Source organism: Glandiceps talaboti, chromosome 18 (genome assembly GCF_964340395.1).
Source record: "Glandiceps talaboti chromosome 18, keGlaTala1.1, whole genome shotgun sequence".
In the NCBI taxonomy this organism is placed as follows: domain Eukaryota; kingdom Metazoa; phylum Hemichordata; class Enteropneusta; family Spengelidae; genus Glandiceps; species Glandiceps talaboti.
Genome location: NC_135566.1, coordinates 7,434,705 through 7,452,187, shown reverse-complemented (window position 1 = coordinate 7,452,187; position 17,483 = coordinate 7,434,705). Strand labels below are relative to the sequence as shown.

The 17,483-nt window shown below is 35.9% G+C and overlaps 1 protein-coding gene across 1 annotated transcript; it reads right to left on the bottom strand.

Moving 5' to 3' along the window:
- Nucleotides 1-3,793: 3,793 nt before the first annotated feature.
- LOC144449512 (SEC14-like protein 2) lies at nucleotides 3,794-16,260 on the bottom strand. Its single transcript, XM_078140058.1, has 12 exons — nucleotides 15,762-16,260; nucleotides 12,643-12,748; nucleotides 9,294-9,363; nucleotides 9,006-9,049; nucleotides 8,300-8,362; nucleotides 7,553-7,741; nucleotides 6,990-7,146; nucleotides 6,401-6,484; nucleotides 6,014-6,120; nucleotides 5,179-5,321; nucleotides 4,597-4,751; nucleotides 3,794-4,187 (listed from the first exon to the last, which is right to left on the bottom strand). The coding sequence occupies exons 2-12, from the start codon at nucleotides 12,694-12,696 to the stop codon at nucleotides 4,027-4,029; spliced, it is 1,227 nt and encodes a 408-aa protein (XP_077996184.1). The 5' UTR covers nucleotides 12,697-12,748; nucleotides 15,762-16,260; the 3' UTR covers nucleotides 3,794-4,026.
- Nucleotides 16,261-17,483: the final 1,223 nt, after the last annotated feature.

Below are 17,483 nucleotides of genomic sequence, written 5' to 3'. Positions count from 1 at the left end.
TGTGATGGATTTGTCACTAATTTCTCTAATTCATACTTGTATGTATCTATATCCCGGCTATTTATCAAATCGTTTATCCTTAACCCACGATCCCTGGCTCCGTTCAGATGACAAAAATCACTGTGTGATATTTATAATATTCAAAAGTCTGAGACGGTTAATGTTTTCTTCGAGGCATCTCCATTTTACAATAGAATATTGTTACAAATGTAATCAATTGTAATCAATTTGGAATATAGGGGAGGAAGAAGTTTAGACCATCTACCAATCAAGTTCCAACTTGACCTCTTCGTGAAGAGTTGTGATTTTTCTAAATTCAAAAAGCATGTATATATGCATGAACAGTTTACTCGTTTCCTCCTTAAAGCTAAATTAAAATCCACTTCTGCAATATTCATTTCAAGCGATAAATATAGCGATTCATAGGTGCAATTTTAAGTTCACATTCGAAGCGTTTGTAGCGATTCACAATCTGAGAATGGTTTCATTTTATAACAAGTGGTTTTGTATTTACGGCAATATTTACGACATTTGTGTGAAGGAAGTAAGCTTGGGAAACATTTGCAAGAAATGTACACTTGTTAAGAAAGCCTTTCCTGTGTAGTCATTGATATATGTATAGCTTGACCCTCATCTACCTGGTGAGCGGGGTCACACTGTAGTAACCATAACACACTCGCTCACGTGCATCTATATAGATGTCACCTGTTTACGGCAACTTTCGATATGTGGATCAGCAGTACATACAGTCATAGGGGCGTGTAATATTTCGTAGATTGTTGTTTTCCTGGTCTACAGACTTCATATAACAACATTTTGACTATATATTCCTACCTGTATATTTCTACTAGTATAGAAATTGATACATTTGTAGCAGCAGGATTCGTACGATATTTTCCTAAGAAAACGGTAATCCAGGGCGGCAATCTGAGCAACAATAAGCTTACGTGCACCTGATCACTGTGTTTGGTGTGTGGAACCGGTAACCACAACTGTAACCATTACTAACATAACGATAACCATAAGTGTATGCCCGAAATAGTCCCCATGATACAACGAGGAGACATTACTGTCACAAATTTATACTACGAACAAAAGAACCAATTTAGAACAGAAGGGTGTATGTGAAGTAAATACTATGATACACAGTCACTAAGGCGGCTGAAAACGGCAGAGTCTGGTGGTTGGAGCTTAAGGCCTATCCATCCTCAGTATAAAGGCTATCATATAAGTACCAATACCAATCTTTATTGCGTAACATCATGCTTTAGCGAGCATGGTAAAGCATACAAAAATAAGTAAATAAAATACAATCATTTAGCCAACTGCTATATTTTTCACATTAACAAGAAAGTTTCCAAGAGAAAGTTTATCATCTGCAGACAAAATATGTAAAAATTTACTTTTGTTATCTAAGGAATGAAAATTGTAATTACTTAATGAAAAAGAAGAAAAAAGTTTCTTTCTCTCATTTATATAATGAGAACAAATAATTAAATGATAAGTGTTGAAATTAGAGGAACCAAACAACCAGTAAGTAGATGATCGAACAAACTACGCGAACTCACAAAACACAAGTAGGCTAGACAGGAACGACGAAAATTCTAAAGTAATTATTTTTTTAAATATTATTCTTTCCGCTACTGTACATTAAAGAATAAATCGACTTCTTGATTATCCAGAATGATGTGAAGACAGGAATGAACCGTCGTCTACCGGAAATTAGCATTTATTTATGACATTGATCGGAAAAGCCCTAATAGTCAGTATCCGATGAATTTTGAATCAATATTTGTGTATGTATGGATACACAAACCTCTCTTTATTTACTTTGCAACGAATGCCATCAATCATCTCTTTAGCCATAATTGAATTGATGGTAAAGTTGTTATAATGGTGTACTTATCATTATTGTGCATGTAGTTTCATCCATTAATGTGTCTGTATGACATGAATGATGGCTCACAACACAATGCATTCGAAAACCCTTTGATCAAAACAGATAATAACTAAACTCTTTTTGTATTAATGAGATTCCAAATGTAGCTATCATATCAGTGAAAAGTAACTAATAGCAAACTAGATTGTAATGCTGCAGGTGGATGGATGAGAGAGAGAGAGAGAGAGAGAGAGAGAGAGAGAGAGAGAGAGAGAGAGAGAGAGAGAGAGAGAGAGAGAGAGAGAGAGAGAGAGAGAGAGAGAGAGAGAGAGAGAGAGAGAGAGAGAGAGAGAGAGAGAGAGAGAGAGTATTAAGTTTGCAAGTACTGGAATAGCTTTCATTCTGTCAAGACCAATAAATATTCACTGTTAAAGTATTATTAAATCAATTTATTGTCCTTTAATGACGATCATCTTCAAGCATAGTTTCAATAAAAGGTAAACACACACACACACACACACACACACACACACACACACACACACACACACAGTGTCTGAAGAAACAGTAAATCTTGATATCTTAAAGTGTAGCATGTAAAGTTGCTGAATGTTTCTGCATGATTGTATCAAACAGAGCCCATGAACACTAACATGAAACGGGCAGTATGTCAGATGATGAAATGTAACCCAGGCTGTCAGTGAGCTATTTTTTTGAGCCAGACAATGAAATGTAGAAATGTTTAGTACGATTTTTGTCGAGTACAACAACGATTTAATCTGTTAATTTTAAGTGGCTTCCACTCGCTAGACTAATTAGCGAAACAAATATCAACATTGTCCTGGGTTAAAATAGATTTAAAATTTAAATGTAACTTTAAAATGACATATTTAGCGATTTGTAAAATAAACATAATTATATACATACAAAATACAAATTTTTTTTATTAAAATGGAAAAAAATTATAGCTTAGGTATGATTTCCTATTAAAAAAGAGATGCATGTAAATTGGTAAATTGTGTATCTATTTCCTTCCACCAAATGTTTACTCTGCGCATGCTCAATTAATAAAAATTAAATGTTCTCGGAACAGTAGCATGTAGTGGATTGTTAACTGCATGTGCCTGATTAGTTAAATATTCAACTTGATGTGGATTTAGAAATATATTTTGGTTTGTGAGAATTAGGATTAACTCCACATCTACTCGCTAGACTAATTAGCGAAGCAAATACCAACGCAGTCCTGGAGCAAGTAAAATTTAAAATGATATATTTTGTAATTCTTAAAAAAATCATAATTATATACATAAAAAACAACATTCTTATTTAAATAGAGTGGTGATGGACTTAAGGTTATCTCTTGGTTTATGACTTCCAATAGGGAACTTGCAATCCAGACTGAGCATGCTCAGACGCAAAGGACTATGGGATTTACTGTGGTTATCGTAATACCTAATCTGGAGCTACCGATGAAATAAAGCTCCCACAATGCTCATGGTGACTATGAATTGATCATTTGTCGTTAAAAACAATGTAACATTATTGTTTACAATACTATTTGATTAGTGTTTATTATCACATTCCCCATGATGCAACATTCAATATGGCGGGTTTGCAAGTTCCCTATTGCATAATGTGTAAATAATTTGAATTAGTTATACAGGCTACCCCGACTTACAAAATATGAATGTTTATTGTATAATGTTCCTGTCACCATAAATCATTTACTCTATACTCTTTATAAGATCGAATACCATCTAATGGTTTGAATTGTAAACTTTGTGATTATATACTGAATTTAAAGATTAGATCATAACTTTGACCTATCCTTTTTTATGTAAATACAATTTACATATTTGTGTTACTATCTGAAACGTTTAGGTTTCATCAGTTTGATTGCAATAATTATTCTACTTTGAGAATTCGAAACAGATCATCTGCATGTACTTCAGCTTCTGTTCCTTCGGCAGTCTTGGGGGTACGCTGTGTCGGGCGCTCTGCGGCATCTCCTTTACCCCGCTTACGATTATCTTTTTTTGAAGAGTACGCCGTAACGACACGACGACAGTCTAATTTTTATCGACAGAGTTAGAAAATGATATCGTCATTGGTAAAGCAGGCATCTGGTGTTTATTTTATAATTCTTGTTATAAAGCTTCGCCGACGTTTTCATTCGTTTCAGGGTCGACACCAGGCATTCCATTATTAAGGAGAGCTGCCATCTCTTTATCAGGAGGCAACACTTGTATGGCGTACTTGATCTTTTTACTTTTAACCCAACTGTAAGAGTTATCAAAACGTACTACATCTGTAAAAAGAAATTTAAAAAACGGATTTGTAGATAAATTACCCTCTCTTTTTTTTCTTTTTTTTTTAAAGAAGGGAATATAGCAAACTCAAAACATTTGAAGAATAACTGGTGTCAGTTTAGCAAAAGTAAAACGGGCAGAGCCATATATTGTTTCACATGTACTGTGTGGTCGCCATGTGGGCCTGTTCTACATGTTTGACAGTTTAGGGCACTAAAGATTCATAAAGCAATATGTAAATTAGTAGTTACCCAGACTCTCGCTGCTAGGGACTCTGCTTACGAAACCTCCATGCACAACTGAGCTAGAGTGTGGGTCGCGTCGCGTCTCGTGGAAGAGCCCCCAACGGTGAGAGTCTGGGTAACCGAGACTAACTATATATCTAAAAAAAATATTCTAATATCTTACATGTTCCGGGGTCATCCACTTTGACCTGGCCATCCTCAACAATGATGTTACTTTTACATCTACTCATTGGCACGATGGTAGTAAGTGCTTTCTCACCACCATCCTTTTTGAAGATCCCAAAATTAACATCTGAACCCTCTGTTTGGAAACCCCAGCTGAAACGTTAAGCATAGGACACAACATTTTCTTTACATGGTGATTTGACTTTCAACAGCTTACTTATTTCAGCAACATATCCTAGCTTTTTTTTAGATTTGAAAGAGGACAATTTTATGTAATGTTGGCGAAGACTTTTGATCTGTCAAGACTAGTGTACTCATTTCTTTCAGTCTATCTAATTCTTCAAAATTATGTAAATAGAGAAAGTCATTGAATTTTGCTTTTCAAACACATCTTGTCTGATAGTTTAAAATGTTCATTCTTTCATCGTTACAATCAAACTCTTATCATATGTTATTACACTCCGCTCGTACATAACAAAGTGGCAAACAAGCCAGTAGCTATCTACAGACGAATATCTTGTGACTGAAAATGAAAATTGCACATTTTAGAGTTGATTCACAAACGAGTTGATTCACAAACCTTATAACAGTTCCTGGTATCTCCACTGTGTAATCTAAGTCCACAGTAGCACCCCGACCCACTGTGGTAGTTTGCATACCATCTGTGTTCAATTGCTTGTCCTTAAGGTAGTACGACTCGGGGATTTTACCACCATAGAGCACCTAGTAATCACATAGGAGGTATTAACTTTGTATTCAGAAACTACAAGATCTGGTGTGTTTGAAGTATGTACGTGTATGTATATCACTGAATTGTTGAATTGTCTGGAACCAAACACCAGGAAAAGATACACTTCCTTAATTCGTGATCGTGGACCCGACTGCTTTTTGTCTGATAAAACATGTCAATATTCTTCTTTACACAATTACAACTGTCTGTTTTGTTTACATGTCCGATAATGTTTAAAAAGTTGTACAACAGTAACAAAATACTGCCCATAGGCTAAACGATGACGTATATAGCCAAATACCTTCAACTGGCCATAATCTGTTGACATGCCCTGATTGGCTAATAAAACAAAACATCACGTGTGTAATTTGAAATTTAAACCGAAAAAAAAATCTAGTTTGCAACCCAGTGCCTAAAGATAACTATGCAATGATCTGCATGTATATGGCACTAGTCAATAAGGCATTAGGGTGGTTGCCAATACAGTGTGACGTTAACAGTTGCAGCATATAGCCAACTCATTTCCTTGATATTATTATTTATATTTCATTTATTTGACGACTATATATACGATAGAAATATAACAGTTCAAGCAAACTAAAAAAGAATGTAGTCTTTATTCTAGATACCAGTGGTAAAATTCAAACTTCAATACGTGAACAATATAATTATACAGTCTCCATACCTTGGTTCGATAGCGTGGATCACCATCAGGATCTTTAAGGGTTCCACCAAAATGTGCTGGCAGTTGATCGGCATCGATATGCTTCAATAACTCATTCTGGAAATCATCTGCGCCAAAACATAAATTATGTATCAATGTTTTCCTTCAATGGCTGTTTTTACAAAACGCCTTCTGTACTATCTGTGTCTACAAGCCAAGTCGACATGTATCACATTTGATGGTAGTAGATATACACTTGTACGTGTAAAAGGATTCGTCCATCGTACTATTGGTCCTGTACAAAATGATAATCAAATCTCATCACCATGGCCCCCACTCATATGCTAACGCTAATGCGAGAACCCAGGATTGAATCCTTAGACTTAAAGGTTAATATCGTGTACTTACTTCCAAGTATGACAACTTTCTTTTTTGTGTCGTCACTCAAGAACGGTTTTGCCATATTATAACCAACTGATAACAGTCTAGGTGCTGTGAAATAAATATACTGTATGTGTTTGAATAATATATAGACTCCCCAAACACCAGTAGAAAGGCATTAAGTTATCCTTTTGTGTTTGCAGTATCTTCTCATTATATGTCTGACTTTCATTTTCCTGTGATATCAGTTGTTCTTGTAACCGAGTAAACATGATTGCTAACATTGTATAAACAAGCTTCGAATAATTTGACAAATGACAAATATCTGCAACAATATCTTGTTATGTTCTTGGAGACACAAAAGTCTGCAATTACAAATTACACGTTTTTTTAAAACCCAATTGTAAGAGTTTTCAAAACGTACCACATCTGTAAAAAGAAATTTAAAAAACGGATTTGTAGATAAATTACAAGAACAACTCTAGTGAAAATTCATTAATTGTGTAATGTGAACGTTAAAGAAATTTACTGAATGCATTGAAATTGGAAGCAAAATTCACAAAGTCTTTGACAAATTATGTGAACTTTGAAAAACCTAACTTTACACACATGTTACCTCGTGTTATAAAACAAATCTTCAGACCTTCTGGATAATTGGCCTCAAACACATTTAATATTTGTCCATAGAGGTCCATAAACGGCTTCCAGATGTGATTTAATGTAACATGCTCAAGGTCAAAAATTGCAACCGCTGTGTCTACTCTTCGTCCAAGCTGTAAAAAAAAAAGCGAAATGTAAGGTATCTGAGTGCTAAACTGACAGTCCCTAAAAAGTCACTGATCGAAGGTTCGGGTGAAGACTCTTTTACAAAGGGTCGAAGACTTCTGTGTGCACACGGCACGGTGGAAATGTAAAAACTTTTAAGAACGATATTCGGTTAACAATTACAACAATATAACGGGATGTATAAAAATTGTATATGGTTTCCTTGCGCTCAGAATAACGAATATCTAATTTTTTTGTCAGGGTGTATTTTCGGCTACATTTTCCCCACAATCGAAATTGTCAATGCAATTATAATAATAATGTCTTGTTCTTTGAATATTCACATTGTGATAAACTTTTCATCCTATTCGTGGAATTATTTGTTTTCTATCAAATCGTTAGAGAAACATTCACCTTTTTTGTCTGCTCCTCAAACTGTTCATGAATTTTCTCACAAAGAATAATGGTGTTTTTGATCACATCTGAGTATTTTACAGAATAGATGATGCCCTTTGGATCTACACATCCAAACGGGACTAACCATATCGGACATCCTTGTTTGTCATATCCACAAAGACCACCAATAAAGTATTTTTCTAAAACCTGATATGAGGTGAAAAGAAGAGAAATAGTATTTTATGTTATTCCAATCTAAATACATTGGATAAACTCATACCTGTGGATAATTTCAATGCATTATCTTACAGTAAATTCAAGTTTAATATGATTATAGTGTCAACTTTCGATGCCATGACGTAGACCATGTACAAGTGATAACTTGTATGATCGGTGCACGCGCACTCTATAGGTATTTTCACAGTAAAAAGTATGCAAATGAGCGCGATATCGGTCCATATTCACGAATTGTTTGTTTTTTCGAATGTGCTGGTCTGTATAAACCATAGACCCCGTATGTAGCAATAACAGAACAACATGATGTGTGAGTACAAGTGTGGGTACTCGGTGTATTTGCTCCCTGCTAGCTTGCGGTGTTTTCTGCTACGCTTTCAACCGCTAAACTCATAAAGGTTAGGACACAGAAAACACTGCAAACACTCTCCACCGACACTTGTGCAAATACAGAGTACGCCACACTTACACTTATACATCACGGGGTTGACATAAAATATGACTTGTTGTCATGTATTTGATCTCACTTACCTCAGGATCTTTCCAAGTTCGGCATAGTTCGTCAGTTTTCATCTGTTTCCTGTATTGTAGTGCCTATAAGGAAGGGAACAGAACAGTGTCACGTACACATAAAAACAGCATACTTGATAACGTTGCTTGATATTGTTGGTATATCAATTAATTGTCATTTATGCCGAGAGGTATATAACCTCAGAACAGTGCTTACACCGATTTGTAGCATTTGCACCTTTAAGCTTTCAATATTTCATAGCAAGGCCATGTAGTATGATTATACACCAGTTGTATTTGCGTTTAAAAAGATCTAACTTGTGAAATGTCCGACTTGGTGCACTTTTCTTCAGTCTTTCCACGACCCAACAAATGATACATTACTAAGGATTTAATATTTCTCTATTTTTTATGCGAGCTGTATCCATGCAAGCTTTGCAACTTGAAAGGGTTTCATTACATTCATATCTACGATATATTGCATATTTGAGTATTTTTCAGTGTAGTCAAAAACTAGAGACGCTTGAACAAATAGTTTTTCAGTACATCAATGTACAAGAGTGAAGTATCATTTTTGGCCAAGATGAACTCTTGCGTCACACAAGATATAAGCCAACTTCAGCGTGATGACGGGAACTTTGGATAAGAGATCACGACTGCGCATGCGACATCGATCTGCACATGCGTATAGGACGACCATGGAACTTTCATAGATATGTGAACTTACAGCTCTCAGCATTTGCTCAGCTTTTTTAAGATCCCAATGTCGTGCTGGAAAAGAAAAAAAAAACTGGTTTAGAATATGAAATAACAGGATATTTAAATTGATAAAACAAGTAAGTTGTAGTGGTTCAAGATGAAGTTAAGATGTCAAGGTATTCTTATAAAACGGTGTGCAGTGAAAGCTGACTTTGATAATTATGCGAAAGACCAAGATGATTTTTGAATTCTTGAAATACAAAAAATAATGTGACGTGGCAAATGAAAGATGATTGAATGTTTAACATATTATTACCTCTGAGCCATTTGAGTACAAAGTGATCATCGTGTCTAGGTTCCAGAACGTCAGCTATATTCTCCTTGAACTGAAGATACAAAACAAACAATGCATTGAAAGCTGTGATTGTCAACACTGCAATTTGGATAAATAACCTTCTACATGAATGTATAGACATTGAATCATCGCATCATTAGAGAACGCGCAACCTAGTTAGTGCGCCCTCAATTGTGAGTGGTGTGATTCTTTCTGCCGCTGATGAGTAAATTTCAAAAGAAATTATATTAAAATGGCATGAGAATACGTGGGGTAACTGCAACAATTCTTCAATTCTTGGCTCTGAAACTTTCCAGTCTATCTACATTGGTGATTAGCATAAATATGAAACAAGTCTAACTGATGGCCACTTTTGCAAATGACAGTCAAATGCAAATACATCACAGATATTTATAAAACGTGTTTGGAAGTAAGTGAATGAAAACTACTCAGAGGTTTAGCAACCGCCAATTTTTTTTTTTTCTTCGATTTCATTAGTACAATGTCATAGTGTCATTTTTACGTTTTATACGTAAGTTCTGGTGAGAGGTCAATCAGTTGCTACCCATTCATGATATGATGGAAAATGTTTGATAGTTGGATTAAGAATATTTCAATACAAAAACGAATTAAATTGCTATAGAGCACAAGTACACATTCATTGAGATAAATTAAAGATATCTTATCACAATCTTTACGCTTCATTCCGATCAGACAATGGCTTCAATGAAACGAAGCCCCTATATCGAGATACTGTATCAAACAGCGATTTGTAGTGGCCACACTAATCTCTAGTCTGTAAGGTACGCCGTGATGGGGCGCCCTCAAACATCGGCCAACCCCTAACATGAGAGGAGGCCGGTGAGGGCGAAACGTCACGACGTATCTTACAGTCTAACTAATCCCAAGCCTACATTTAAAATTACGTTGTTTGCGACGTGGAGACCACGACAAGTCTGTTATTTGTTAAGCAATTTAGTTAATTGTCATAATCAGTTATTTGACAAGCAGCATGGTACATGGGGAACATTTGAACGCAAACATCTTTAATTTTAACAGCCCATGCTCGCATGGGTAAATTACACAAGGGTTGTCTTTTAGGACGTGTTTTCCTATATTCTTGGTCTGTGAGGAATGATGTACTAGGACTTGTGGCCTGTGACGTATTTTTTTTTTATTTTGTCGATGTATCCCACTTGACTCAATTGGTCCTATTAATGATACTTGGCCATTGGTGAACTCAACTAGAATACCTAGATCTGTAGGACGACTAATGTACAATATCCATTAAAATTAAAATTAATGGTATGTATATATTAATAGGACGATTGGCAAATTGCGTTTTTATTTTTTTTTAAATTAAAAATTAGCTTTTTGCTTGTTTTACCAAGTTCACTCATTATTCTAAGCTGATACTTTGTAATCTTGATTGACAGTACTGTCACTGTAATGGTAATGAAGAATCTGATTAATCTTCACTACTATCAACAACTCGTGTTTACACCGTTATCTATCACGCCACTAAGACAGTACGAAATTAAAATGTCTATCTCTAGATAGGCCATTGTTATAACGATATATTGATAATGATACCCATGACAAGTTGAAACCCTTAGATAAATGATGGAAACCGAACAACATCACGTGATGTAGTCTAACGTGGTATCGAATCATCTCTGAGAGATAAGAGATAAGAGAGATCGTGAGATTGGATGCAGAGTAGGACTAGACTACTATGCGTGTGATGCTGAGTATACCGATACTTGTTCATAGGTAACCAATAAGACCTTATAAGATTACACCACATGGTGTGCATACTCTATTCTTGTTTATGCGATATGTGTTCGAGGTCCAAAAAGACCAATAATGCAACAGGTACGTACTACAACGTTGAGCACAATGAGAAGTAGAAAATAATGCATCACATAACTCAACATTAAAAGAATCATTCAATTAAAATATATATTATATATTAACCTCGCCGAGAAAACCTACAGCCTATATATATATATATATATATATATATATATATATATATATATATATATATATATATATATATATATATATATATATATATATCCCTTAATGTTGATCTGGTGCCATATAAGCTTATGACCTTCATGATGAGTGCGTCCGAGTTTGTTTTTAGCTACTATTAAGATTAATTAGGTGAATATATATATATATATATATATATATATATATATATATATATATATATATATATATATATATATATATATATATATATATATATATATATATATATATATCTACCGAAGAATGATTTTGAGATTTTGATATTTGTTGAGGAGTGAAATTAGAAAAGAAAAAACGTATCATCCTTATAGACAATACACAATGTTAAATTGTGCCTTGATATTGTTTTCAACAATACATATTACTTAACAGGTTTTCCTATAGTTTGCGAAGATAGAAGATAGCTTGATAACAAACACGAGTGATACTGGTTGATAGTCTTGTTTGGTTTTCTAAGATAACATACCAGTGATTAGACAGTCTGAGACATATTGTGATGTATCAATGTCGCATTGTGGCGTATTTCTGACGCTTGACTGAGAAAATGTATCTGTCTTTAACTGGTGCAAAGGTCACGGGGCATATAATTTCCAAGTCACTAGCAAAGTCTGTTTCGTTGTTGCATATGTACCAAAATATATGATGTACTTCTGAAAAGTATTGCACACTTTATCGTGACTTTCAGTAATCTTTTTGATACCAATGATACTTATTTATATAATCAATAATTTCCGATATTGGTGATATGTCATCAGATAGTGGACTTCATTTCACTTCATGTAATTTCAAATTTGTAAATATGTTGCTGATACAATGGCTTGGTACATGCATGTTTTCTACACATTTGATGGGCCTAATTTTGTTGTAACTCACAACTGTTACAACAAATCTATGTTTAACCACCATGACAATCTGTGATGACAATATCACCTCACGGGTGTGTCACCTCTTAAACATTAATGGAACACTTTGCACCGTGATTATTAAAATTACCATCAGAAGGTTTACATTATTATTATTATTATTATTATTTTATCTTAGTGATATATTATGAAACGTGTAGGTACACAGACCAATAGCATCCGGATGAAATGTGCTGCTTTCACTATCAATGTTCGACCGTTTAATTGATAAGTTATTCTTTTACCATTCTATCCTCTCCCCCAACCCTTCATAGCGAAACCCCTCTTCTTTTCCTTCTCCTCCTTCTTCTCCTCCCCCTCCCCCCTCCTCCTCCTCCTTTCACAGCTCTGTTTTCTTCAAAGTGCGTGTACACAATGTTGCTCACCTTCTGTAAAGCTAATTCCTGTTTGGGACTGAGGTCCCCAACACGTCCACTCATTCTTCTTTATATCTTCACCTGTAATCAGATATCCAGCGTTGTCTAGGCTCCTCTGTTATAATACAATGTCACACAAAGGTCAAAGTTTGAATACACAGTTAAGGCTAACGACATTGTTGTTAATGATATGTCATGGAACAGGTCTTGCAAATAAGTCAATGTCCAAACACCATTACCAAAAAAAAGTGCCTTGGGTGGGAATGTAAATCATTTTTGGTAAAAATATTTCTAATCTTGATTTATATCTACATGCCGGTGGGAACATGGAAACTTTTTGCGTACCCCACCCCCACCTCCACGCTGAATGAAATGCTGTCAGAAGCACGCAGGAATCTCCCCCCCCCCTCTCAAAGACGTTAATTGCGCAAGTTTCTATATCCTCCTAATCATTTCAGTTGATAGTCTTCCCTTGATGATGATGATGATGATGATGATGATGATGATGATGATGATGATGATGATGATGATGATGATGATGATGATGATGATTTAGTTTTGAATGTTATAGAGAACACGGGCAGTGATACATGTACTGACTCAAGTTGTACCAGTGAGCCAGATTAGAGTGACTAACTAGATTGTGTATGATTATAAGAGAAAGGTTAAACTAGCCAGTAAATTTGTCACTTTATATGTACAAATATTGCTTTCTAATACAGGGTCAAAATCATTTAATTCGTATGTATCAGGGGTCGAAATAATGAAAAAATTTCGCTTGTCCACTGGGCAAGTAGAAAATAAAAAGTACTTGCCCAAATCAAAAAGTACTTGCCCGTTCCAAATAGTGGGGTATTTTGTTTGTGGCTTAAAAATACACTGTTGGGATTGATTGGTCTTTCTTTTCTTTATTGTCAAAAAATGCCACTTTGAAAGTTTTGCAGTTGATTCAAACACCCAAAACCAGTCTGCAATTTATTATTGATGAACAATATTCAATGAGTCACTGGTCATTCCAGGTATATTTTCTTGATAGAGTAAACAAAGTATGTCAAGGACGGCTGGTCCAGATTGTTTTGAAAAGTGGACAGTCAAGAAAAACATCTTCTCAATATTGCTACAATGTTATCATTTTCCAGACTTGTTGGCACCATGGCTATACAATGTATCCAAAGTCCTATCAGACATGTGCAGTGTCTGATAAGTACAGCATGGTCACAGGCAAAAACACATCCCTATCAATAATCATATGAAATTCTACTTGTCCCTTGGGACAAGTACTTTTCAAAACAACTTGCCTAAGCCATGAAATCACTTGCCCGGGGCAAGTAAAAGGCCATTATTTGGAGCCCTGCTGTATACATATAATGGGAATATTGGTTAACGTTCAGTATATGCAATTGTCATGGGGAGGGTCATGTTTTACAAAATGGGACAAATGGGAGGGTCACTTTTTACAAATGGAGAATGGGGAGAGGGTCATGTTTTACGACCACGTATGATTTCCTCCGGCCCTCCCCCTTGTAAATACTGAAGGCTCCCTTAATGAGTGATAAAGTATATGTATGCTTTCCAATCAGTGGCAACCTTGAATAATTGGGTCACATCGCCCCAAATCGAGCCTGAAAGATATTACTATCCAAGATATTTCAAATATTCTATTGGAATGTATGTTCGTTGATTAGGCTATTCTATTTTACATAATGCTAATTAAGTAAGCCAATAGCACGCGCCCCCCACCCCCGGGCTGTGATACTGGGATACATTTTGGATAGGGGTGTTTCAATTTACTAATTGTCTAAGTAACGTATTTTTCGGTGAACAAAATGACCCATATTTAAGGTGCATATGAAACACTGAGACCCGTGAATAAGGTCAGTCAGCACATTCAGTCGTTGGGGCACTATATAGGTCGTTACCCCGGAATCTTAATTGGATAGGCGCTATAGGCGCTCGGTGGGCGTGATTTTGCCTAAAATACTCGAGGATTGGAGACATTTAAGCATCATGGAAAAAGTACTCGTCTATACAGATACCGTGTGTTTAGGGAATTTTCAGATGAAAAAATGAACCCGTTTACGAATTTCCCGTATAAAGGTATTACCCATTTGGGTGGTACATCCTCCATTCACCTCCCCATGGCATACGGGCCCAGGGTTGCCAAAAGAATATAATTTACTCAATGCCCTCGAACTGAAAATCAATTGCAATTTGTCATATGCCGCCCGAATAATAATATGCCGAACCATCTAATGTATACATCATTTTCCGAGGGAGAGGTACTCCCATATAGAAAGGTGTACGGGTATGTGGTCGATTTTAAATTTCCACAGTTTCCATCAAATCAGAACATTCACCAATCACGGGGTCAGTAACATATGGGAGATGATTTTCCTTAGAGTAACAATGGGTCTATTTTTGGATTGTATATGGGTAGATATTTTGAACACCCTTGTATGAAAAATTGGGACGAAACACACACACACACACACACACGCACGCGCGCGCGCGACTTCATTTGCTGCACCTGATCGAATTATCAAACTTTGCATGTAGATGTGAAAATGAGAAAAAATGGCACAAATAACGCTGTCACAGTTTCAGATCATTTTTTCCCCAACCATTTTAGACCGTTTCTAAATTTGGACAGTATTTTGCAGTTATACATGGCTAGTACTTATGAGTTCTGCTAGCATCATGCCAATCCTGTATTGCATACGCATGGCAATCACATACTACATTGATAATAATAATAATAATAATAATAATAATAATAATAATAATAATAATAATCTTTATTTATACTGGATAGTTCTTTAAGCATTTAAACACTTGTCTCCCAAGAAGTCCAGTGAGGGCCATCCCTCATGGGTTCAGTGTTAATGCAGGAGGAAACCGGAGTACCCGGGGAAAACCTGCGTTGTTCGGTAGAGTCAAACTGAATGGCACTCTTCTTACTTACAGCGTGGTAAATTTAATCGAACCCTGAATGGGGTTCGAACCCCGACCGCAGTGGTAAGAGGCAAGTGGTTTAACCACTTGGCCACCGACATTCATTTACTGCATGCAAGCATCACTATATTAATAGTTGGTATTATAAATAGACCATATTATTTAAATACACTCACCTCTATACTTGCGTATTACTAAATAGCACAATTACTTAATATTTATCTTATTTTTCTTGCAATGTCTGTTGGTGATATCGCGCTCATCCGAGACTGACAACACATATACACAACTAGTGAGTCATGCCTCTTTTTTGGCAAGATCACAAAAGCATGACCGATCCAACGAACGAATGCCTTTGGTACTATATTGATTGGATGGAATTACATACGATCAAACTTCAAAGTCTATCGTACCCCCGGGATCGTACCATCCGTTCTCTATCTCATGTGATGCGACTGGAGTTCGAAAGGCAACACATGTACAGGCCCCTATGAAACGCCCATGTTTGTATTAGCCAAGCAGACACTATCTCGCAGCCTCCATGTGTCGATTTCAAGATAATAGTAAGTTCAAAAGAGTAAAGGTAACAGACTGGATAAATTCGTCATCAACGTCGTCCGAGGTGTGGTCATAGTAACAGTGCAAAGATGACGCAAGACAAATCGAACAGCAAGTCAGCCATCACTGCGATAGTATGTTTCACAGGCTTATTATTGAGGTCACATAACACAGGTTAACAAATGAGCATATGACCTACTTTCATCATCGTTGCAGGGCACGAGATTATACGACGAGAAACACAGTGGCTTGCACAATGGGATGATACATTTTACTCCGACCCTTTTACGGTCTTGTAACCAAAACCTAGCCTATATTGGAGATTATGAGAGAAAGGTAACATCTATTACAAAAGCTCTGTCCCGACTTTGTAATGGATGACTACGTATAGGCCTACCCCCATACAATCTCCCATGTAAAATCGTTTATAAACGAGAAATTTTGGCTCAATAGAACAATCACAATACACTGTGATTGGATATATCAAACACATTATGTCCCATAACCCCTTTCACATGCGGTAATAATATTTATATTGCAATTTGAACCTTGTAAATTAAATCTATACTACGTGTCCAACGAGTGTTAATTTTATTTCAACATGTATTAAACCATGTAATGATGCTGTACTACATCGCAGATTCAAGTTTATGTAGTTTCACTAAAAACCATGGAGAGTAAAACTGTCACAAATGGCTTTGTCATACAAAGTACTGATTTTTTTAAAGTCACAAATCCATTTTCTTAACCATCACTTGCAATTGACTGAACCCAAACCTGGTATTAGGATATAACCCATAAATTATCCGATGACGCAATTTATTATACGTATAAAAATGTACAGGAACTCCATACTATGTAATCAACAGTTGTAAGAATGCCAGCAGACAGTTAACTGAGCTTGTGCCCTTTACAATTTACATGATATCTATCTGGAACTAAATGTTGCAAATATGATGTCCTACTTAAAATTCGTGTATATTTGCTTTGTGGATATTCTTTTACTCTTTCAAGTTTTTACAGTTCCGTTTGATTAGAATCGATTTTCTTGCTGGACCTAACTTATGTAAATCAGTGGATAACACTAATTTGTTGTAGGGTCAACGACTGAAATGAAAACAAACCACACTGTAACTGTACTGCACAAACAGCATGTTAGGTTGGTAATGTAAATTATAATTTGACAGCAGACAGTCCATTCTGTCCACAGTAGTGTTAACGTAATATCCGTATGCAATCTGATCAGACTCTGATGTGAGAATGCGGTTTTATTTTGGCAGAGTTATCGTCTTTTACTGTAATATACAGCGTGTTGCAGGTTACTGCCAACCACACAGGAA

What these genes read in the sequence shown, in the direction of transcription:
- LOC144449512 (XM_078140058.1), bottom strand. Translation starts at nt 12,696, where the DNA reads ATGAGTGGACGTGTTGGGGACCTCAGTCCCAAACAGGAATTAGCTTTA. An exon ending in AGGAATTAGCTTTACAGAAG is followed by an intron (nt 9,364 to 12,642) that starts GTGAGCAACATT and finishes TTGTATCTTCAG; the next exon opens with TTCAAGGAGAATATAGCTGA. An exon ending in ATCCACGCTATCGAACCAAG is followed by an intron (nt 5,322 to 6,013) that starts GTATGGAGACTG and finishes TGTGATTACTAG; the next exon opens with GTGCTCTATGGTGGTAAAAT.